The sequence below is a fragment of the Tiliqua scincoides genome, chromosome 4 (assembly GCF_035046505.1).
Source record: "Tiliqua scincoides isolate rTilSci1 chromosome 4, rTilSci1.hap2, whole genome shotgun sequence".
Lineage (NCBI taxonomy): Eukaryota > Metazoa > Chordata > Lepidosauria > Squamata > Scincidae > Tiliqua > Tiliqua scincoides.
The window spans coordinates 193,182,138-193,207,720 of NC_089824.1; the positions used below are offsets into that span (position 1 = coordinate 193,182,138).

General features: G+C 44.9%; 1 protein-coding gene across 2 annotated transcripts in view; it reads right to left on the bottom strand.

Annotated features, from left to right (window-relative positions):
* Positions 1–9,136, bottom strand: part of PIGU (phosphatidylinositol glycan anchor biosynthesis class U) — a 30,331-nt gene extending 21,195 nt beyond the window's left edge. Inside the window, exons 1-7 of one of the 2 annotated variants that reach the window (XM_066626094.1) lie at positions 9,001–9,065; positions 8,447–8,570; positions 5,484–5,548; positions 4,770–4,829; positions 3,541–3,603; positions 1,396–1,505; positions 923–1,023 (exon numbers count right to left, since the gene is read on the bottom strand). In XM_066626094.1, coding sequence (XP_066482191.1) covers positions 923–1,023; positions 1,396–1,505; positions 3,541–3,603; positions 4,770–4,829; positions 5,484–5,548; positions 8,447–8,453 — 406 coding nt within the window. In that variant the 5' untranslated portion in view covers positions 8,454–8,570; positions 9,001–9,065. Of the gene's footprint in view, positions 1–922; positions 1,024–1,395; positions 1,506–3,540; positions 3,604–4,769; positions 4,830–5,483; positions 5,549–8,446; positions 8,571–9,000 lie in introns of both variants that reach the window. The other variant, XM_066626093.1, reaches the window with a different exon arrangement.
* Positions 9,137–25,583: the final 16,447 nt, after the last annotated feature.

The following is a 25,583-nucleotide window of genomic DNA, read 5'->3' on the forward strand; positions in this document are numbered from 1 at the left end:
AAAATACGGCCAATGGTTAGCAGCTTGTGGGCATATAATATATAACAGATCATCCTTCCTGAAAGATGCAAATCACATCTGAAGAGGTAATTAAAACTGCTTATATGCTTCATGCGCAAACATCTCAGTTATAGCATGTATGCATAAGAACACAAAGCAGATATACTCTTGCTTCTTAGAAGCACAGGTGATTATAACAGAAATATTTTAAGCAGTATAATCTCCTGATTTATCCAATACTGTATTCTGAGGTCAAAAGCTGTTTTAGAAGCAGCAATTCTAAGAAGGAATCCTAGAGGAGGAAGTTGACTGCATTGTATTTTGGACCACTGCTTGCTCTCTGCAGATTGCAAGATTTTCTAGTTTTGTGGCTGAACTCCAATGAACTGTCACAAACAACTAAGACGATGGAGACATGAACAGCTTTGCTAGGACTGGAAAAAATTCTTCCAGATGTGCTGCTGCGACATTCAGGTGACCCACCCAAAAAGTACAGCGCACACCATAGCTTTAGAATCACAATCCTATTTGGTCTGAAATCTCAACCATATGCTGGTATGGCTTTGCTGCATTTCTGGTGGCACCTCCTTCAGGAACTACAGGGTGTCTCAAAAAATGTGCACACGTTTTACTGAGCTCTAATTCATACATATTCCATTGTGGAAAACCTGCAATGCTCAGTCATCTAAGAGAAACAATGGAAGAGATGTGTGAAGATGTGTATGGATGCCAATGGAGAACATTTATAGCACTTCATTAATTTATTAACTAACTGGGTCAAGCAACTGCTTCTGCATACAACATATGGAGTACACGTGTGAAGTATAGCATAAATTTTGCACTGTAAATTGTGTGTGCATTTCTTGAGATGCTTTTATAAAAAGCAAAGCAGAAGTTATGTATGTTTTCCCAAGTGCATTACCTTTCATTGTTGCCAAAATGAAGAAAGCTATTATAGTATTGTTGATGGCACAGGTGGACTTTGCAACACAAGACATCACAGTGTATGGATTTAATAGGTAACTGAAAAAGAACAAACACTCAGAGTCAAAGTTCCGGAACTCCAACATGGTGCTACTTCCCTCAATGCTCAATTTGCCACAAGCTAGAAGGGTGCAGCAGAACTGCCTGCCCAGGCTCACAGAATCTAAACTCCAATCTCAGACCCAGATCAACTTAGGGTGCAGTCCTAGCCACCTTTCCAGCACTGTCACAGCTGTGCCAGTGGGCCATGTGCTGCATCCAGCAGTTGGGAGGCAATCACGTAGGCCTTTTTAATTGGAAAGCCAGGATGTAAATTCAGAAAATAAAAAACAAAAAAAAAAATAGAAATAAATAGTAAGAATAAATGTTCTGTGTGTAAGATGACTTGCATTCACTGTGGGCAGTACTTACAACATTGCTACCTTGAGAGGAACATAGTGCATTTCCATGGGAGTCTGGATGAGGTCAGTGGCATCAGGTGCATATTTATCCAGTTCCATTAGAAGTTTTTGCTTTTTAAACTAGACATGAGGGAAAAAATTCCATGTCAGAAAACACTGCATTTTGTGGGTCCAGACACCCTGTTTGTCACCATGTTGCCTAAAGAAAATGCTAATCTCAGGATTTTAGAATAATTCAGGCTTATAAACCCACTTCTTCTCCTTATTACCTCAGAATGAGCAGAAAAGCCTTATGAGACATGCACATTCACAACCTACCACAGATGTTTTTCAGATTTGCATCCAACTTGTTTGAAGATTCTTTCAAAATCTACTGAGATCATTGTACGAAATACTGTATTGCCACTCGATAAATTAACACTGAACTTTCAGAACAGAGTTTCAAAACAGTTTGGCTTATAAATACTACATCTACAATTGATGCAGTATGGTTATTCAGTGAGGACAAGGTCAAGCTATAGCTTACACTGAGGTGTATTAGCGACAAATACACAACTTATGTTAACACTTTCTATCAAGGTAATAGGCCTAGCTATAACAGATCCAATGCTAAGAGTTCCATCACTGACCATGAAGGAAGCAACATCTCCTACTTCCTCACTTCCTGAGAACATCTCTACTTCCATACTGTATACAAATATAATTTAAAGGAATCCATCAAGATTAGTCAGCCCTGGCAACACACTACACTAGACTCTGGCTGCAAAACTACCAGCCCATTTCTTATTCTTGAATACATCAATGCAGACAACAATTTTACTGGAAGGTCTGAGGCTGAAATTGCTAAGTGTTCACTAAGCTGTAAAACCAACAATGTCAGAAATAAATTAATGAAATAGTGAAAATAGTACTGTGAGTGGAATCAAAACATCAGATATACTTAGTAGGTCCTAAGATCTACTATTTATTTATTTAAAATATTTGTGGTCTTTCCCCTCCTGCAAGGGAGACACTCAAGACGACTCATAACATATCTACAGTATTGATTTATCAATTTATACCTAAACCCTTTCAATTAAAATGATCTCCAAGTGGGCTTATAATGACAATAGAAAACAACCCAGGAGCCCCTCTGGCAGGTGCCCCTATTTGCATCTCCAGTACCAGGAAGTAGAGACCTTTTCAGGCAGGTAAGGGGAGATGAGGTCCCTGGAACCGCACCATTTCCTAACCCAGAGTTGTTTGACACAGAGGGGCGAAATTAGCATTCACAGTGTCTGCTGAGGGCCGGAAGTGACATCGTTAAGCAGGGTGACATTAAGCAGATGATGGCCAAAAATAAGTACTCATTAGCTGCAAATGACAGAAGAGAAAAAGTGCAAATCTTGTTCATATTTTCAAGATATGAGAGCCCAATTACCAAGCTTGGAGAGCCCAATTGTAACAGGGACCAGATAAATCGCTTCTGGGGGCCACATTTGGCTCACAGGTCTTATGTTTGACACCCCTGTACTAACCTAACTAACTAATGGAGTGGGCCTGGCCGATTTCCTGCTTGCCACCATTACCCTTGCTTGCGCATGTTGAGAGGACAAGAATGAGTTCAACAGGAGTTCATTTGTACTACCCACATACTACACATGAGATCTGACATGAGTTATACTGCTACACCAAAAAGTTTAAGATACCAGATACAATATTATTATCAGTAAAGCTGCATCAATTTCAGAGGGAGGTCTATTTCTCCACTCCAAATTGTCTTGCTGCAAAAATGGATACAGATGAAAAAGCCCAACAAATGTTGTGTTCAACAGGCAAGACCAATTGTCCTTTTGCTCTCTCTTATCTAGTTAATTATTCTCCACACCTACCCCTCCACCCTTTGATTTTTATTTTGTACTATTGTTCTCTACTGCACAAGTGTGAAATAACACCGTTGTGAAAGACTATACCAATCAAATTCCATTTGGAGGGAAGCAGGTATGCATGCATCAGAGTTAAATCACACACCAGAAGGGATAGACCACAAAACCCAATATGTAAAGATAAAGAGAAAACAAAACATTTATTAGAATTGGAAAAGGAAAACACACAACACGTGTCCTGTAAGGACTGTGAACAAAAACAGAACCAAACATGGTATTTGCTTACTTACGGTAACTTTGTTATAGTCCTGAATGGCCAAATAAAGAGCTATAGCAGTCAAAACATCTGTTATCTAAAGGAGAGACCACCAAGAACTTCATTAAGGGAAAATAGAGATAAAATCATGACGCACATGTACTTGACATGAAAGTCATGTCACCAATTCTACCATTTTTAATTGGTTGTACTACTAAACTCTGTGAACTCTGCAAATTAGATAACTGAAAAGTCCTACAAAAACAGAACCATAAACAAAACTAAATCACCCAAGTATGAATAAACTGGGAGCATTCATAAATCATTTGTACTCATTTCTTGCCACGCAGGAACAGTTTTAATCCCAGTACAGGTTTGCGTCACTTAATTACAGGGATAAGTTATTAAAAATGAATCATTGCACAGTTCTGCCATTGTGCGAACGTCATAGAACAGTGTTTCTCAACCAGTAGTACTTGTACTCGGTGGTACTTGAAGTGGTGTCTGGTGGTACACCCGGGACCCACAGACCCCCGCCACCAGGCAGTGAGATCAGCAATGCAATGCGACAAGCAGCTTGGCTCAGTGGCTCCAGCGTGCATTTTTTCTCATGCTCAAAAAAAGCCCCCTGTCCACCCAGCCTCTTACTGGTGCTTGTTGCATTGTGTCTGGCCTCCTAGTCGGGAAGCAACTGGCAATGACATCATTGCCAGTTACTTCCAGTGGCACTTCTAATAGGTGGACCATGCAAAGTGGTATGGCGGGGGCCAACGTCGAAAAATGCTGTCATAGAACACACAGTATTCCCAAAATAAGAGCCTCCCGGATGCTTGAGAAAGGCACTTCTGGTTTTGCAGCAAACCAAATTCCACAGATAATGAAATCCATGGGGGCTTCACACCAGAAAATCGGAAGAGCCTTTCAGAAGCATCTGGGAGGCCTTCTGAGGTGCAGGGAGGCCATGTGTGATCTCCTGGACACTTCCGAAAAGCACTTCTGATCACGTCCTGCAGGTTCTCTGAGGCCCTCTAGACATGGGGTCAGCATCTGCAGATATTCAAATCCATGGATGCCAAGCCTATGGATAAGGAGGGCCCACTACATATTGAAGAATTCAGGTTGCAGTCCTATACTCACTTACCTGGGAGTAAGTTCCAATGAACTCAGTGGGGCTTACTTCTGGGCAGACATGCACAGAGTTGCAGTATAAGTTCTTAAAAGAAAGGTAAATCTTTTGTAGATTAAAATGAAATCAAAACTCACCATAAATACCAGCTCAGCATAATCAATCAGAAAATGAAAGAGGTATATTATTAGTGGTGTCTAAAAGAAAAAGAAAAAAGAACAGAAAAACGCAATTATCCTTGGCAACCCGACCAAACAAGTCATAGTCTCAATTTTGGTTTTAAAAATCCAATTGGCTGGAAAAGAGCTCCAAAGAATGCTTTTCTATGCTTGAAAACAACCCCTCCCCATCTACCCTGAGCTTCTAACTAGTGTTTGTCACATTGCTGGCCTCCTGATCCAGAAGTAACTGGTGATGACATAATAGCCAGTTACTTCTGGTGATACTTTGAATAGGTGGACCAAGTGGTACAGTGGAGGACAAATGTTGAGAAACACTGGGATAACTGCATGTTGCTCCTGCACACAAGGGTCTGCATGAATGTAGTGTTATCTGCCAAACACTTCACGGGCACAATCAGCTCTAGATTGCCTGTTGGGAGACTTTTAAACAGCTTTCAGGTTTAGGTATCAGGCTTTTGATAACAGAAACTCCAGTTCTTTTAGCCGGTGGCCCATAGGAATAGATAGTGCTTGTATCAGTGCTTGGATCTGATGACAGAAACACAGCTGATACAGTAATAGTTGACACTGGGGCTGTATCATCTGTGACTGCTCCTGGCTTCCAGTGACCTTGGCTGGAGCCCCACACAAACTTGGGCAGAAAAAAGACAGAAAAGGACGATCACTTACTTCATGAAAGACATCTCCAGAGTATGGAGACACACCCAAATCAAGTAAAGCTAGCCCCTCGACCACTGAAAAACAGAAGTTATCCAAAATTAAGACAAGCCACAACAAAGGATGCATTTTTACAGATCAGTAAGATTCCTTAAGAGAAATTGCACAAAATTGATCAAATACAACTTACACACAGCTGCTCTGCTGCCTACTAAAAAATCATGGATTCAATGTTGTGTGGTGCCACATTAGCATAAAACCTTGTATCAGAGGCAACGGGTACGCATGAAACCAAATGATATGTACATACGACTTCCATGCCCATCCCATTAACCATCGGAGCACAATCAATATCCCTTCCACATAGCTATTACATCACAGATCCTGGCACATCCATAATTTCAAGGATGCCAAAGGGAACAAAAAAGTGGTCATGAATTTTTACTATTTTTAATTACGGACCCAAAAATCTCTTTCTTAATCCTACATCTTCCAAAAGACACTAAAGAAAGATCCAGTGCCTTGTGGTGCTACACTGGCACAAAAACAATGTGCTTTATTCCAGAGAAGGACCTTCAGGTATCTTGATTACTTTTACATGCATATTACATTCCACTGCAAATCAGTCCCAGTTGACAGAGCAACTTGTAGTGCCACAACGGAATAAAAACCCACACCCTGGACTGGAAGCCTCAAAATTTTTATACAATGATTGCAGAGGGATGAGAGGTTGTTTTAGAGAAGTCATTTGTGCAAATATTGATTATCTGAGGAAGCCTACATCTTTGGAGCAAGCAGTATCAGAATGTACAGTTGAAACCATAAATGTGAGCTGTGATTAAAGGGTGGATTAATTTGGGATCTGCCTTTAAAAACATGAAGATCCATACTGTGCTCCAAATATGGCGTTCTCCTCTAGGGCACTACCTGGATACACAGTATCCATTATTTAAGTTTTTTTAAACCCCAAAACTTTCAACAGGGTCAAATGTGGTTAGACAGCTGACCTGCAGAATTTGTATGCAGCATGCTAGTGCATTATTGAAGCCATGAGTTTTACAATGCTGTTAAGAAGAATGAATGCAAATTGTGTTCTAGGGTGGGACCCATTGATGAGTAATAGATAGAAGTCCACAACTAATCTCCAATAGACTCCCCGAGACCTGTCAGATTTTTGCAAAAAACACTGGGCCCTTGGTCAAGGAGGCCCTTGGTCTGATCCAAACAGGCTCTTGTTATGTTCTAAGCATGCGTGTACACTCAGCATCACTTCCCACAGATTAGTTATGAAATTATTATTATTAACAGTATTTATATACCGCTTTTCAACGAAAAGTTCACAAAGCAGTTTACAGAGAAAATCAAACAAACAACTTATGGCTCCCTGTCCCAAAAGGTCTTACAATCTAAAAAGATGCAAAAGAACACCAGCAGACAGCCACTAGAAAAGACACTGCTGGGGTGAGGAGGGCCAGTTACTCTCCCCCTGCTAAAAAGAGGACACCCACTTTAAAAAGTGCCTCTTACCCAATTAGCAGGGGTAATCTTAATTATGCACATGCTTTGTAAAATTATAATACAACACAGGGTCTAGAGAGACTGGGGTAAACCCCATATAAGTCTGCCCATTCTCACAACCTGAAGAAACACAGAAGTGAAGAAACTCCAGGTTAAATATATACAAACATTTCAGATACCTAGCACTAAATAAGGTCCTGGTTAAGGTATATTATCATTCCAATGTCAAGCCTGCCAGTGGGCTTCCATGTGCTTTCAAGCAAGTCACACAATTTCAACAAAATATTAAATGTAAAAGACATATAAATAGTTCCTGATACAACTGTTACAAAGCAGAAAAGTCTCAAACAGATCTTTTGATCTTGGTACCTGTGTAAACACACCTTGCATTTTCTGCACAACTTATGCTAGGGTCTGATTACTGAATGAGAGAAGAACAGAAATAAAGTAGCAAGTAGCCTGAACTGCCTTCCCTGAAACTCTGGCAACCCCCCATATTGATTATCTTCTGTAGCCATGAGTTCATGTTTCTGATACTTTGCCAAATAGCCCCTTTTCTTAGGGTTACCAGAATCAAAATAGAACAGAGTGCCTATACCTTTAACCACTATTTAGAGGAGGAAATGTTGGCAGGTGCAGCTCAACATGGAAGGGTTTAAAAAGCTGCACCTGCCAAAGTTCTCTATTCTATACAATAGTTAAAGGTCTAGGCAGTGTTCTCCATTGTATCTGGTAACCCTACCTTTTCTGCAGACACTAACCCACGGGCGTTGAACACAAGGCACAGGAAGTAGATGCGGCCCACAGAAGCTCTTTATCCTGCCCTTGGGCTCTCAGCTGCTGAGCTGAGGGGTCACTGCTGAAAGGGTGGCCTGTGTGATAATTAGGTTCTTCCACATCTTGAAAATATGATCAAGATTTTCATATTTTCCTCTTCAGTCATCTGTCCCTAATGAGTTCCAAAGTGAGAAAAAAGTACTTCTGGTCTTCATTTGCTTAATGACATTGCTTTTTGTTTAATGACATCACTTCCAGCCCTCTGTAGGCATTATGAATGCTATTCTGCCAGCTGTATGAAACAAGTTTGATACCCCTGCACTAATCCTTCAGCTAGAAGTCAGGATTGCCAACTTTTTCCCGGAAACGTTCCTGTGCCTTTTATATTTGTATAACAGGCAAAAATTCAACAGGCAAAGCTCTATCTCTCTCCCCCCATTACTGTATCATCATGCTAGAAAAAGTGCAGCTACTGTACTTTACATGTGCAAGTCTTAATAAGAACGTAAGAAGAGCCCTGCTGGATCAGGCCAAAGGCCCATTTAGTCCAGCTTCCTGTATCTCACAGTGGCTCACCAGATGCCTCAGGGAGTACACAAGACAACAAGAGACCAGCGTTCTGGTGCCCTCCCTTGCATCTGGCATTCTGAGGTAACCTACTTCTAAAACTTTGCACATACCCATCATAGCTTGTAATCTGTGATGGACTTCTCATGCAAAAATCTGTCCAGTCCCCTTTTAAAGGCATCCAGGCCAGGTGCCATCACCACATCATGTGGCAAGGAGTTCCACAGTTGCACGTTCCTGTGGCAAAGAGTTTCACAGTCAGTTATCCTAATGAATGAATACGGGTGTATTATCCTTCTCCTACTTTTAGACTTTTACCTGAAGCAAGTCATTGAACAAAACAAAACTGGAGTGAACCTAAGAAGGGCCCTGCTGGATCAGGCCAAAGGCCCATCTAGTGGAGCTACCACCATCACCACATCCTGTAGCAGGGAGTTCCACAGACGAACGGCACAGGGGCTCTGCCAGCAAATGCTGCAGCCTCTCTTCCTTGACTGCACTGTGGAACTTGCCTGCTCCCAGCACCCCGAGGACGCTTCAGACCCGGGGCAGCCCCACTGCCCCCGGGACCTCCTGCCTGGGAGCCCCCCTGGTTCTCCCGCTGGGGAGCCCTGCGGCGCTCCCTCGCTTGCCCTGCACGAGAGGCGCCTCCGCCCGCAGCCCCCACCTCGCTTCCAGGCGTTCAGAGGGGACGCCACCTCCACCCTCTCCGAGATCAGCCCGGCCAGGCTGGAGCGGTACAGGACGGCCCGCACTGTCACGGCCACCAGAAGCACCAGCACCAAGGGAGCCGCCATCTTCGCGGCAGGACACCGGCCTCACGCCAGCAGTAGTTCGCGGGCTTCTCCGTAGAGCTGGGTGCCTACGGGAAAGTTTAGGAAAGGAAACTACAACTCCCAGAATCCAGTGCGGCGCCACCTCTCTACTTCCTCAAAATGACGGTAAAGGCAGTGGGACAAATTACAAAACGCGAACCCTGGGATTGGCATGCTCTGCTAAGACTACTGGGAGTCCAAGCCCATGCATATCTACTTAGAAATCAGTTCCATTATAGCCAATGGGGCTTACTCCCAAGTATGTGTGGATAGTCTCACTTACCTGGGAGTAAGCCCCTTCGGCTGTAATGGAACTTATTTCTTAGTAGACAGGCATAGGCTTGGGCTCTGAGGCTGCAATCCTATCTACACTTTCCTGGGACTAAGCCCCATTGACTGTAATGGGACTTCCTTCTGAGTAGATAGGCATAGGATTGGGCTCTGATGCTTCAATCCTATCCACACTTTCCTGGGAGGAAGTGCCATTGACTATAATCGGACTTACTTCTGAGGAGACATGCACAGACCTGGGCTCTGAGGCTGCAATCCTATCCGCACTTACATGGGAGTAAGCCCCTTTGACTATAATGGGGCTTACTTCTGAGTAGACATGCATAGAATTGGACTCTAATAGCCCTCTATTGTAGAATTTAACATATCTTACATATTGGATATTGGATAATAATGCTACATATTCCAATCCTATATATTGTATCTTAAGTATCCATATCTTACATATTGGATATTGGATAATAATGCTACATATTCCAATCCTATATATTGTAACCGGGTAGATGGGACTCTTCAGCCTAGGAAGGCAGCTCATCTAAGAGAAGGAAACTCTGACCTCAAACCTCCACTGCCTTGTGGCTACATCCAGTTGTGGAAAAGGCTTCAGGAGTCAACCTCGAGGCAAAATCAGGAGCCGGAGTCCCTTAGGCAGTTCATGGCTGAACACAGTCACGTTCTGGCAACTCCTGCGACGCCGCTGGAACCAACCGTATTGGCTTCTGCCTTTCCATTGGACCATTCCAGCGACGTGGAGAGGGGGGATTTGCTGCATGGGTAACAGCCTATCCTCCATACCTTCTTTACCCAGGCTTCGCGCACTGGAGAGGACACTCCAACTTCGCCATACGGCGTCGGCACAACACGGGAAGCAGCAGTTTACCGGTTATAAGTCTTTGCTCGATTGGCGTAGAGCATGACGCCAGGGGCTGCTTCCGACGGTGGGAGAGATCATTGCATCTCATTGGGCAGCTACCGCCCGCCTTAAGCTGGGCAGTCCCCAGCCAGTAAGGTGTTGCCTCGCCACGGTCCGTTAACCTCATGGGGTGCGTGGGGTTTAGGGTGAAAACCGACAAGCGGATCGACAACTCTGCACCATGCAACAGAAAACAGAAAACTACTGCCCTAAAGCTGGGCACCTGGAACGTTAGGACAATGACACCTGGCTTCTCTGATGACCTGCAAGAAACAGACAACGCACGCAAAACAGCTGTCATCGACATGGAGCTGAGCAGACTGCAGATGGACATCGTCGCCCTTCAAGAGACTAGGCTGCCAGATTCCGGATCTGTCAAGGAGAGAAATTTCTCATTTTTCTGGCAGGGAAAACCACCAAACGGAACCAGGGAACATGGCGTTGGCTTTGCGGTCAGAAATACTCTGCTGAAATCCATCATCCCACCTACTGTGGGAAGTGAAAGAATTTTGTCCCTGCAGCTCCAGTCATCAGCAGGACCTGTCACTCTCATCAGTGCTTATGCACCGACTCTGTCGTCTCCAGCAGAAGCCAAAGACAAATTCTATGATGACCTGGCCACCACTGTCAAGAAAATCCCTGTAAAAGAGCCATTGTTCATCCTCGGCGATTTCAATGCTAGAGTTGGTGCTGATAACAGTTCATGGCCCACTTGCTTAGGTCAGTTTGGCACTGGGAGGATGAACGAAAATGGCCAACGCCTGCTAGAGTTTTGCTGTCATCACGGTCTCTGTGTCAGCAACACGTTCTTCAACACAAAGCCCCAACATAGAGTCTCTTGGAGACACCCAAGATCAAAGCACTGGCACCAGCTCGACCTGATCCTCACCAGACGCTCCAGCCTTCCCAGCATCAAGATCACACGCAGTTATCATGGTGCTGCCTGCGACACTGACCACTCCCTGGTGTGCAGCAGAGTGAAACTGCAAACAAAGCGACTGTATCACACGAAAAAGGAAGGAAGACCTCGCATTGATACCAGCAAGACCCGGGATCAGAGAAAAGTGGAGGAAATTGCACAAGCGCTTGAGGAATCTCTTCCAGGCCCGGCCGACGCAAACGCATCCAACAGATGGGAACATTTCAAGAATGCCGTTTACAACACCGCCTTGTCCATATTCGGCAAGAAGACCAACAAGGCGGCAGACTGGTTTGAAGCCCACTCTGAGGAGTTGACACCAGTCATTGAGGAAAAGAGGAGAGCTCAAGCAGCATACAAGGCCTGTCCCAGTGAGCGCAACCTGCAGGTCCTCCGAACTGCTCGCAGCAAAGTCCAACAGACTGCCAGGAGATGTGCTAACGACTACTGGCTCCAGCTCTGTTCCGAGATACAGATAGCAGCTGACACGGGCAACATCAAGGGGATGTATGATGGTATCAAGCAGGCCCTAGGTCCAACACAGAAGAAAATTGCCCCTCTGAAGTCTGCCACAGGCGAGGTCATCCAGGATCGGGCGCAGCAGATGGAACGCTGGGTGCAGCACTACTCTGAGCTATATTCCAGAGAAAATGTAGTCACCGAAGAAGCACTGAACAACATTGAGTGCCTGCCTGTGCTGGAAGAGCTTGACAGTGAACCAACCCTAGAAGAACTTCACGTGGCCCTGGACTCCCTTGCCTTTGGCAAGGCACCTGGAAAAGACAGCATCCCTGCTGAAGTCCTAAAATGCTGCAAAGAGATCATCGTCACTGAGCTGCATGAAATCCTCTGTCTCTGCTGGAGAGAAGGTGGAGTACCTCAAGACATGAGGGATGCAAACATCATCACGCTGTACAAGAACAAAGGTGACAGGGGTGACTGCAACAACTACCGCGGCATCTCTCTCCTTAGTATTGCAGGAAAGCTGTTTGCCCGAGTTGTACTAAAGAGGCTCCAGGTACTTGCAGAGAGCGTCTATCCAGAATCGCAGTGTGGATTCCGAGCCAACAGGTCCACCACTGATATGGTATTCTCCCTTAGACAACTGCAGGAGAAATGCAGGGAACAATGACAGCCACTCTTTATAGCCTTCGTAGATCTCACAAAGGCTTTCGACCTGGTCAGCAGAGACGGCCTCTTCAAGATTCTCCCCAAGATTGGATGTCCACCCAGGCTCCTCAGCATCATCAGATCTTTCCACAAGGACATGAAGGGCACTGTTGTCTTCGATGGCTCCACATCAGACCCTTTTGACATCTGAAGCGGAGTGAAGCAGGGCTGTGTTCTTGCACCAACCTTGTTTGGGATTTTCTTCGCTGTCCTGCTGAAGCAGGCCTTTGGAACTGCAACAGAAGGCATCTATCTCTGGACCAGATCAGACGGAAAGCTCTTCAACCTCTCCAGACTGAGAGCAAAATCCAAAGTCCAGCTGAAATGTCTGCGTGACTTCCTCTTTGCCAACGATGCAGCTGTCACTACCCACTCTGCCAAAGATCTCCAGCAGCTCATGGATCATTTTAGCAAGGCCTGCCAAGATTTTGGACTGACAGTCAGCCTGAAGAAAACACAGGTCATGGTTCAGGATGTGGACTCCCCTCCCTGCATTACAATCTCTGAGCATGAACTGGAGGTTGTCCATGACTTTGTGTACCTTGGCTCAACCATCTCCGACACTCTTTCTCTGGATACCGAGCTAAACAAGCGCAACGGTAAAGCAGCTACCACGTTTTCCAGACTCACAAAGAGAGTCTGGTCCAACAAGAAGCTGATGTAACATACCAAGATCCAGGACTACAGAGCTTGCGTCCTGAGTACACTTCTGTACTGCAGCGAGTCATGGACTCTTCGCTCACAACAGGAGAGGAAACTGAGCGCTTTCCACATGCGCTGCCTCCGACGCATCCTCGGCATCACCTGGCAGGACAAAGTTCCAAACAACACAGTCCTGAAACGTGCTGGAATCTCTAGCATGTATTCACTGCTGAAACAGAGACGCCTGCGTTGGCTTGGTCATGTCGTGAGAATGGATGATGGCCGGATCCCAAAGGATCTCCTCTATGGAGAACTCGTGCAAGGAAAGCGCCCTACAGGTAGACCACAGCTGCGATACAAGGACATCTGCAAGAGGGATCTGAAGGCCTTAGGAGTGGACCTCAACAAGTGGGAAACCCTGGCCTCTGAGCGGCCCGCTTGGAGGCAGGCTGTGCAGCATGGCCTTTCCCAGTTTGAAGAGACACTTTGCCAACAGTCTGAGGCTAAGAGGCAAAGAAGGAAGGCCCATAGCCAGGGAGACAGACCAGGGACAGACTGCACTTGCTCCCGGTGTGGAAGGGATTGTCACTCCCGGATTGGCCTTTTCAGCCACACTAGACGCTGCGCCAGAACCACCTTTCAGAGCGCGATACCATAGCCTTTCGAGACTGAAGGTTGCCAATACAATATATTGTAGGATATTCCGTATCCAAGGCTAGGGCATCTCCAGAAGAACAAGAATGCATCTTTATTTCATGCAGCAAATGATGCGATGACTTTTAAAACATAACACCAATTTATTTTAATGCATTCCTCAGGGCAGTTTTCTACTTACATCCAGTTGCACTTACAAGTTCTTTCGCTTGGAAGTCCAGTTGTTGCAAAAATTCTGCATAGCTGCAATATGTAGAACCAGCCATCCTGTTTCTGCTTTATTCTGCACTAAATTTCTTTGCTTCAGAACAAGCCTCACCTGTCTCAAAAGGCTGGGAGCATTTTAACCAGCAAGAACCTGTTCACACGTTCTCTGTGTAGTCTGTGTACATGTTCTATCATATCATACAGGTACAAGTTGAGTATCTCTTATCTGGACTGCTTGGGATGGGAACGTGTCAAATTTGTCTGGATTTCGGAATAATTGCATAAAGATAATGAGAAATGCTTCCTCTTGCTCTTTTCACCATTACCCCTTTACAGGGGGACCAGATGTCATAACTGCAAAAGAGAACAAGGCACCCCAAAATGTAGGACATCCCAGAAAAATGTTGGACATGACAAAATAAAAGCTAAAAACACTTGCGTATTGATTTCATGTGGTTTAAACACATATAATTTAAACACTATATTACTTATTATTGAATTTAAAACTATATTACAGCCATTTTCAACCAGTGTACCACGGCACATTGGTGTGCCACGAAAGATCCTCAGGTGCGCCATGGAAATTTGGAGGAGGGTTATTTATTAGTAATAATAATAATATTATAATAATAACAGGTATTTATATACCGCCTTTCTTGGTCTTTATTCAAGACTTTATTCAAGGCGGTTTACATAGGCAGGCTTTATCTAAATCCCTATTTAAATAGGGATTTTTACAATTTCAAAGAAGGTTCTTTCTTTCTAGAACCACTACATTCAAGGTGTTTCATTCCGATGTGGCTTCACATTCTGGCCTCCATCCTCCCACGCTCCGAGCAGATGGAATTGCTCGGTTTCAGCTTGTCAGCTGCTCCAAGGTTGCACGGTGCCGGTGGCCTCAAACTGGCGACCTTGTGGATGTTATCTTCAGGCAGACGGAGGCTCTACCCTCTAGACCAGACCTCCTGCCCATTAGTAGGGACATTGGGGGATGAGAGCACCTCACTGGCGGCAGTGTGCCTTGCCAATTGTCCAAAAATTGATGGTGTGCTTTGACAATTTTAGTGCCTTGTCAGTGTGCCTTGTTTAGTGCCTTGTCAAATGAAAATGGTTGAAAATCACTGCTATCTTACATGTAATTTATTAATTACAAGAAAACTGTGTGCTGCCTGCAGGAGGCCACTCATGGGGAAAAGGAGGACATTTAAGTTCTTTTCCAGGACACAAAGCTAATAAAGAGGATGTGTCCTGGAAAAAGAGGACATCTGGTCACCCTGCCTATAAGGGTGTCTGCTAGTCTATTTGACATTTTTCAACCATGCCTGAACAGATACACACCACAGAGCAGAGAATTGAACTTATAGCCTGTACCTGCACTGAAGGTGGGAATGAGCACAAGACCTTCTAGTGTTCACACTACAGAAATTTTTTTTTAAGTCTTGGACAAAATGCCTGGATTTCAAAATAGTCTGGATTTTGGATGTCCAGATAAGGGGTAATCGACCTGTATTTTCATCTTCACTTTTTCAGAGGTCCTGGTAATTGGAAGCAATATTTTGCCAGCATTAATGATATGTGCAGTAATGACATCCAGACCATGTAGCCAGTCAGGACCAATCCTGTTGCAAAGCACAGATGGTCTGCCATGTTTCAGGAAAAAAAGTGCTTGGCTTTATTTGATGTATTCATTTATTTTATTTAAAATATTTATATTCCTTCCATAAAAGTGGGGCCCCAAGGCAGCTTGAGTCAGCCAACAAGTAGTGCAGGAATGGACCATGTGGATACATCTTTCTGTCTAACACTAATTTCCAACATTTTATGACATTCTCCCCATGTTGTGTCCTGCTCCAGCATAGTAAAGAAAATAAATCAGAATGGAGTTGACTATATAGGAGTGGTGCTTAGTCGTTAAAGTCTAGCAGTATTGTAGTGAAGCCAAAATCTGCTGTCTGTCTCCCTGACACCCAGTGGACCGGGTCTCACAGAGCCTCCCTTTACATACTCAGTGACCATCAAATGTAAACAGGGGCCTTATCAATCACAACTAGGGACCAGAGCTTTTTGTTATGCTTTCCCTTTGACTGCAGGTGGCATTATATTGCCATTCTACAGAGAGAGAAACTTTCAGTCATCTCCTTACTGAAAAAATTACAGTTTCACTTTCAAAACAATATTGCTAAGATTTCTTTTGCAGAATGTAGGAACCCGTGTCTTTTTGACACTGAACCACTCTCCCAATTGTTTAGTTGTTAACAAGTACTTTCGCAAAATAAATACATACATACATGCATGTAATCCCAAGGCCTCATGACTCTAGATTCATTCTCATTACAATTGTGCATATGAAAGACTGTTCATTTTACTTTGAATGCAATTGTATGACATCTTGTATCTAAAAGGCATAACTTAGGATCAATTCCTTGATCAAAAGTTACAGAACCACAGTCTGAATCACTCTGATTTGAACTTTAAAAGTAAGGATATTTTCCACAAAGTGCTACTTCCAAATGTTTGCACAGCTTTCCATTCACAAGTTGCAGCTACATTCAAAGTCTAATTTGATCATCAGCCAGTAGGTGGAATAGTGTAAAACATCAGTTCTTCTGACAGTGTATGAGTGTATGAGTTTTCCTAATGTTAAAAAACAAACGTGTAAGTTTTCTTGAGTGCAACTAAGGCAAAGCAAAGGCAGAGGCTTCTCATAGCAATAGCCATTCTCACCCTAGTCTTATGTTCACAACAAACAAGATCTTTCTCAGTGCACAGATCAACAAACAAGATATTTCTCAGTGCACAGCATGCTTCAGGATGTTAAATAACTGAATGCTGAGAGGAAGAAAGCCCAAGGAAAAAAAAAGTTAGCCCTAGCACTGCTGTTCAGCATCATGCTGCAACTTTCAGTGGGCATGAGATGGGGCTGACTGCAACACTGCCATAGACCCAGTTTCTGTACAAAGTCTGTTCCAAATGGAGTCCAACATGCATGGTCATTATCCAAACACCCTTTCTGGATTTCTAAGTAAGGTTAGTGATTTACTGTACAAGCTCATATGAATGCTTACTTGCAAATTCAGTGGATCTTACTGCCAAGTAAGTGTAGATGGGATTTCAACCTTATTTATTGTGAGGTCTGTGAATGAGAATATAGAAAATCATTGCAGAAAATTAGCGACATCGTATTTAGGCTCACACTAGAATGGAAACTGTCCTGTGAGCACCAAAACCGACTTCTGCAGCAGCTGTAGCCCTGAGCTCCCATACACTCCTTCATGGCAAGCAGATCTACATGCCAAAGAGCTACTGTGGCAGGCCAGTTTTCTCCCAGATTTGACACTTTGTTAATGAGTATGTATGCATTCCTTGGCCCAGCACATAAGGCTTTTGGTAGCAGCAGCAGCCATGCACCCAGCATCCCACACGGGTAAGCGAGTCCAAGTGAGATAGGAAAATATAAGATCCCAGGAAATTTCTGGGCCCCCTTTTTTTGGCTCCTGGGCCCCCTTTATGACCCTGGGCCTGGGAACAAATTACCCCCCTCCCCATGGGCCCTGCGTGAATTCTGCCTATTATGCCTTCAGAACAACCCCTTGAGACAGGCTAAGGTCAGACATAGGTAAATGGTTCAGCATCCCTGGTCCTCTAACACTCTTCTCTCTGCAACATACTTGCTGTCATGATATTCCAATCTGACACAGAAAAGCTGGCATTATTATTTGATGCAGCCATTCTCAATAGGAGCCATATGGCCCCCTGAAGAGTCCTGTTATATTTGAAGGGGGCCACAGACTAGAAACTGAGAATAATAAAAGATTTTATGTTTATCTATTCATGTTGTATCCTTATTTGATGGGGGGGGGGCCTGGAACCTGAGAAGAACTCCTAAGAGGTGCTTCAAAAAAAGTTGTGAATGGCTGATTTAATGTCTATCCTGCCTTTCTTCCATCATGTAACTACTGATGGTATATCTGGGTGTTCCCTCATCTAGACACTGGCCAGGTCTAGGCCTGCATCATGCACCCTCAGACAATGCCTTGGGACTAAAACAAGGCAATAAATGCTCATTCAGTATGCACAAGCTAATCTAGGAGGGGTCAAGGATAGGAAGGATTTCCTATGACAATGTCTTATGGTTGCCCATGTGCTAGGGCTGACAGAACCCCAGGTGCTTGTTATTTTTGCGACAGCTTTTGTTGTGTCATGCACATGTTTGCAAAAGTATCATTTGTGTTCAAGCTGAGATAAAAGCTGTGCCAGCTATGAATAATTTAATGTAGCATGCCAGTTCTAAAGTGCCATTGTGATATGCTAAGACCTGGCTTAGTTGGGCAGGGCATAATGACAATCAGAAATATATACCAGCAATTGGAACATTTTGAAGTGCAGCCACTGAGTACCTAATAAAAAATTTGCTAAAATTCTTCCCTTATGACTTTGAGGACCTGGGCTCAATAACAGTTTATACAACAAGCTGGATCCTACTTTGGGAGGTTATGAATCATTGACAGCTTTGTGGAAGAACGGTGACTCTAAGCCCTGCAGATCTCTCTGGAGTGTCATTTTAAAGCAAATATTTATGTTGTGCATTCAGCCAAAGTTTCCAAAGCTTCTAGAGCAGCTTCTAAACAGCTTTTTAAAAAGGAATTGAGTTCATGAGGCTAAATTTCTTGTGTATCAGATATATTGTGCTTAAATTGTGGCTATGCTGGAAATGCCAATAAGTCTGAGTAGAGCTGCAATAAGAATTGCATTACCATTGAATTGTCATTAAGTTTGTGAAAATGCATTAAAAAGACGAGGGGCGGAATCCAGCCCTTCACTTGGACCGGTGCAAGTCCCTTATGCCGGCCCAGGAGGGTTGCAAACGTGCCATAAGGAGTCCTTGGGAGTTGGCTAGGCAGCAGAGGTACACCAGCCTGCAGAGGCTTGCCTGTTCCAGCACAGGATAGGATTGCGCCCTAGATTTCTGTAGCAGAATTGTTGTTGCAAAAGAAGACATACAGCCCAATCCTGAGCTGCCTGGCACCCAGAGGAGCAGTGGTGCCAGAAATGGCTGCTGCTGGTGGTTGCCGGGCAGCTGCTGGTGGCTCCTCAGGTGAAGAGGACATTTGTCCCCTTCCCCCAGGTAAGAGTGCAGGCCCTGCAATGGGGCTACTCATCTCTGCTGGCTACTGGCTATTTAGACGGTGCTGATCCAGGGACTTCTTGGTTCTCTTAGGGCGCAGTCCTAACCAACTTTCCAACACTGGCATAGCTGTGCCAGTGGAGCATGTGTTGCATCCTGCAGTAGGGGGGCAGCCACGGAGGCCTCCTCAAGGTAAGTCAATGTTTGTTTCCTAACCTCAGAGTTGTATTGCCCTTATGCTGTTGCAAGGTGATCCCAGATGTTGCAAGGTAATTCCAGGTCAAAAGCAAACTCCGTAGGCAGTAGTGATCAAATCCAGGCCTTTATTGTAAATCCAAAGGTTGTATTCCAAAACACAGCGTCTCAAGGGAACATTCCAAGCTTTGAGAGAGTATCAGAGTCAGAAGTGGGAAGCAGAAGAAGTCCCACTGAGCGCTCTCTCCAGCTCGCTTTTATTACAATCTGGGGTTCCCTCCTTGAAACACATACATTTCTCATTGGAGACAATTCATTGGTGAGTTACAGATCACCAGTTGTTCAGATTACGCAATCCCATACATCCAACATGTACAATTTACAGATTTTGACCAGGCAGTAGGTGGTACTGCAACCGCTTTGTTCAGAAGCTGACCTCATCTCATCATGACGTTCTTTTGGCCTTCAAAATGTAACTTACTTATCATGGGGTTTTGCGGGCACAGCTAAAAAAATGCAGCCTGATGCATTTCTCTGGGAACCTGACCTTTGCAATGTTAACCAGAAATGACTATAATTTGTTGTTATGTCTTCGTAGACCCTTACAATACAGTTAGACCACTAAAACTCACTTAGGCTAATGTTAGTTACACTTGTTGAGGCACCAAACTGGTTTTAAAATGAAGAACAAGAAATATAAGGAAAACTAACCTTAAAGCAACGATCCTCTATATCTGGAGGATCTGGTGTCTAATACTGTTCCAGCGTGTGTGTGCAGCCTGTTGCTCCCAAAAAGGCCTCCAAACCGAAAGTTTCAAACTGCAGAAATTTTTTTCCTCTTCTTCGAAAACAAAGGCCTATTCATTCAAATGCATTCTTATCTGTTGTGCCGGGAACAACTGCAGCATGTGGCCAAGTCCAGCCAAATGCTTGACTTTGAAAAAAAACCGAAACCATTTTAAAAACCGAAACCATTTTTTTTTTTACTCTAGTTGAACATTCAGAGATGGACCATGCTGTTTACGTTTCAGGTGAGCATATAGCGTAACTAACAGTCCTTTATACCTTGTATCAATGTCAGTGCTGGAAAGAGGGTTAGGATTGCAGCCTTAGCCATTATGCTACAATAGCTGTGCTAATGGCACAAATATGTTTTCTAAGAAATAACGTTGCCTCAGGTCAACTAGACTTACTTCCAAGCAAGAGTGCACTGAAAAAGAGTTTGGCCTTCATGGCACATTGGCCATGATGATAACATGGAAGTCATGTTCAAAGGCAGGTAGCATTCTTTGGAATAGCAGCTGCTGGGAATCTATGATAAGGGTGAATTTTGGCCTTCAATCTGCTTTCTAGAGGAAACATCTAGCAGGCTACTGTGGAAAATAGGATATTGGACTTTGATCTGACCCAGCAGAACTTCTATATTCTTTTGAATAAGTTTGCTAATAGACATGAGGAACTGTAAAGATCACTTATTTATTCATCAACAAATATGTATTATGCTTTTCAGTGGAACCTTTCAATATCCTTTATGAAGTTATAAGAAGCCAACAAGGCAGCATTCTCGTAAATGTGCTGGAATGACAATGAAGTAGCTACACTGCTGAACTTATACAAGAGCCACAAATTAAAGCTAGTCTAATTCTCCATTTAAGAGGCAATTGACACCCATTAAAGACATTTCATCCACTTAGGGCACAATCCTAACCTGTTGCAATCTACTTAGGGCGCAATCCTAATCCTAATCCTAACCCATTAAAGACATTTCATCCACTTAGGGCGCAATCCTAACCTAATCCTAACCTAAACACAGGTTTGTTGGCTGCATCGGCTCAGCCACGGGCAAGGGGAAGCTCTTCCCCTTACCTGTGGGTAAGGGCTGCGTGCCCCAATGGGTCTCCTCGGACCTGCGCCATCTCTACAAGTCAGAGGAGAACAGAATAGCTGGAAGCCGCTCCGTTCACCCCAGGGACGGGGGTTGGGATCCGGCATAACTGCCGGGTCCTGGCCCCGCCCCTGGCTCCCAGCGCACCAGCCCACTGGCCCAGCCTCCCCCTGCCCTCCCCCCACTCAGAAAGGCCCCCCACTCCCTCCCCATGCCCACCTTTGCCGCTTGTGTTGGCGCCGTGGGGGTCGCCACAAGGCTGGTCAGTCTGACTCCAACCGAGAGTGCGTCAGCCCTTGCGAGACCCTGGCCAAGATACAACAGTTTGAGAACCCGGCCAGGGACCGCAAGGGGGCTGGAAGGGTCAGGACTACACCCTATCGAACAACGATGGCACAAGTCTGTGTAATGTGCAGGGGCCTGTGAGGTAACAGGCCCCATGAGTGTAAAACGGCTGACTCTAGTAAACCGTCTATGTGGAACAACTGTATCTGCCTCCCATCCTTCATTTCACCGCCGACCACTACACATCGACCGGGTAAGCCCCCTGCACTCGGTAGCTACCCCAGGGGCGGGGCCTCCTCCCGCCATGGACATTACAAGCCCACATTCAGCCCCTGTGTTCCTCCAGTAATGTATAGTGATGTGGGCAGGGACCATGAGAGGGGGGTGCAGGGGGCAAATTGTACCCAGGCATAAGAACATAAGAACAGCCCCACTGGATCGGGCCATAGGCCCATCTAGTCCAGCTTCCTGTATCTCACAGCAGACCACCAAATGCCCCAGGGAGCACATCAGATAACAAGAGACCTCATCCTGGTGCCCTCCCTTGCATCTGGCATTCTGATATAACCCATTTCTAAAATCAGGAGGTTGCGCATACACATCATGGCTTGTACCCCGTAATGGATTTTTCCTCCAGAAACTTGTCCAATCCCCTTTTAAAGGCATCCAGGCTAGATGTCATCACCACATCCTGTGGCAAGGAGTTCCACAGACCAACTACAAGCTGAGTAAAGAAATATTTTATTTTGTCTGTTCTAACTCTCCCAACACTCAATTTTAGTGGCTGTCCCCCGGTTCTGGTGTTATGTGAGAGTGTAAAGAGCATCTCCCTATCCACTCTGTCCATCCCCTGCATAATTTTGTATGTCTAAATCATGTCCCCCTTCAGGCGTCTCTTTTCTAGGCTGAAGAGGCCCAAACGCTGTAGCCTTTCCTCATAAGGAAGGTGCCCCAGCCCTGTAATCATCTTAGTCGCTCTCTTTTGCACCTTTTCCATTTCCACTATGTCTTTTTTGAGATGCGGCGACCAGAACTGGACACAATACTCCAGGTGTGGCCTTACCATTGATTTGTACAACAGCATTATAATATTAGCCGTTTTGTGCCTAGGCATCAAAGGAGGGGGCCTGAAAATGTCCTGGGATCTTACATTTTATGATTGCTTATGAGAAGGGGGTGCAGGGGGCACATCGTACTTGGTCCTGGGGAAAAAAAGGGGGCCTGGGATCTGTTAAAACTGTTTTTTCCTTTAAATGTATTATGCCTTCTTCAGTCTGCACCCCCCCCCGTCTCCTGTGTTACCACTTGAACTGGACATCCAATCCCAAGGGCAGGATGAGTGCAGAAAGGGTGGGGCTCAGCCCAGAGGACTGAAGGGAAAACTGTAACTTGGGGGACCCTGTGCAGAGGCTTGCGAGTTGCCTGCAAGTCCAGTGCAAAGCCTGCCTGGCTGCAAAGGAGGCTGACTCAGCAGGGGGAGACCACCAGGGAGGCAGGCAGGGAGACTGCCAGGTCTTCTGTGGGCTGCAGAAACAAGCTGGGAGTTGGAGTGATTCCATCTAGAGCCTGGCAGGTGGATGATGCATAATGGGTCTGCTGGGCCCACGTTTCCCAAAGGCCCTGCTGTGATTGGGACTCTGGCCCTGAAAGGAGGAGGAGGCCTTGCTGGAGGGCTGAATGAGAAGCCCTGAGCCCAGAGAGAGGGAAGGCCTGGGAGCAGGTGTGTGGAGGAGGAGGTGTGTGGAGGATGCAAGTGGCGGGTTCTGGTTGCAGAGAGAGAGGAGTGGAGCTGGGCTCTTGGTTGCTCAGGCTGCACTGGGGAAGCCCAGAGAAGAGCCTGCTGGACTCTCCTTCTGCTCTCCTTCTGCTCCTGTGCAGTGAGGCCCAAGTTGGACTGCCAGCCATAGGCGCCTGGTTAAGGTCCTTATGCAGACTTCCTTGGGGATCCTATTCCTGTGCCCCCCCCCATAATTGCCAACCTCTCCTCCTCAGCCCTGACTTCTCTATCAAATAATCCATTCTCATGAGCCAGCTGTCAGGTGATGCTGGAACCCCCCAGTGTCAGTGCAGAGAGGCAGAACTCCTCTCCCACCCGTCCTCCTAGCCGGGACTGCCTCTGCATTCAGAGAGAACTTCTGGCCATCAGGACTAAAAGCCATGACGTTCCTCCCTGAATCTGCCTACTCGCTTCTGCAGCCATCATCTCAGACGGGTGAAGGAACTGAAACTTGTACATGAAGAAGGTATACAAGGTTAGAACTTCATGCAGTTCTCTGTTCTCTCCCTTGCAGATCGTGGAGAAACAGAATCTGAAGCAACCACACCTTTTGGAAGAACAGTTATGGCTGCCACACTGGGTAAAGGAGATTTGCACAGAGAAGCTTGGGTGCCTTTTTCTGTAACATACCCTGGCACAGCCTTGCTCCTCAGTCTGGACCATCTGCACCACACTTGTTTCTTTCCTATTAACCCTGCTGACTTTCTTCACCCCTGTACCCCAAAATCTTTCCCTCCTTCTCTTGGGTTCCTCTGGAACGCCCAGCTAATCTACCTCCATCCCTCCCTCCATGCTCTGCTCTTCTTGTTCAGAGAAGTTCCTCTCTCCTCCCCTCTCCCTTTCACCCCTCCTGGCTGCTTTCCTTAGGGCTCCATTGTGTGTGCATGTTGGTCATCAGAGTTTCCCTGTATAGTTTCAGAATAGTTAGTGTAATGTTTGTTTCCATTTGAAACAAAGTCCAAGGTTACAATTCAGTGTACCATTACTTAAGAATAACACCCATGGAAATCAATGGGTCTACTTCTGAGTTAATAGGGTTGCAACTATGTACAGCTGCACTTGCCCATGCTTATTCCTTGTTGCTTGTATCTCTGCTGTGAATTGAACTGCACTCCCAGTTATGTGTTAACAAGTGTATGTTATATGTAGAGTCTCTGGCTTAATGCACCAGGCACCTTAAAGAAGGATTTGATGAATGGTTCTCCTGCAGTTGTCCCCAACCTTTTTTCACTTGTATATCCCTTGGCAGCACATTTCCATAAATTGTGCCCCTCATATTAGCTAAATGTTTGTAATTAATATTAATAATCTCTCTATATGATATTGCTCATCTCCTCTATATGAAAATCCAGACTTCATGTATTCATCATAGTATTTTCTTTTTATCTGTTTAAAGAACAGAAGATCCTGCCTTTGACTTATCTGTGACATTGACTTATAGGTGAGTATCTATAGTAAATGGAAGTCTCAGGACTGGCTTCCCCTTACTTATTTGTTTTACTTTAATTTATTTATAAGTATCTTAATTTCCTTAATGATGTCACATCCAGCCATGTGCATTTTTATTCCAGCACAGAACGCACACAAGGGAGAAACCCTACAAGTTCCAGAAGTGCGGAAAGACCTTTAGTCAGAGTGCTAGTCTTATGATCCATCACTCAGGAGAGAAACCTTAGGCATGTTGAAAATGTTGAACTTTTTGTGGTCTATCGAGTCACAAAACACGTGTCCCTTTTTTGCCTCCAATTCCTTATATTTTGCAGTGTTCGTTTGAGATGTAGATGAAGTACCTTGTTTGTTCTTCAAAAATAAAATTGGCCAAAATTGACCTTTCATTATTTCCTAAAGTCCATGGAGTGGGCTGTGCTCTTACTTTCCCTGATTAGAAGGTCTCCTGCAGACCAAAAGGTCGCAGTAGAATCGAGTAGCCCCATTGCAGGGCTTTGCCTTTGCTTCATTCTTGGTTCTTCGAAGCACCACACTGTGCACTAAGGCTTGCAGGCTGACTTCAGAACAGAAGTTACCATTGAGCTGTGACCCTTCTTTTCTCTTGCAACTTCCCTTTGTCAATCTCTCCTCCCTTCTCAGTAGCCATGCTGAAGGGACTAAAGAGTACAGCATTCCCAACCCTCCCTCTCCCCAAATATTACCTTTCTTAGTGGTGGACAAAACACAAGCACATACATGCTAATAGCACAGTCTAGGAATAGACCACCACACCAATTAAGATAACTTTTACTGCAATTTTCTTGAGCCATTTGTGAAGTACCTAATGATGAAGTACCTTTTGATGTTAGTTGTTTTACATTACAGCTTATGGCCCAATCCTACTGAACACAATTCTGTTGTGTTGCTATAAAACACATTTCAGC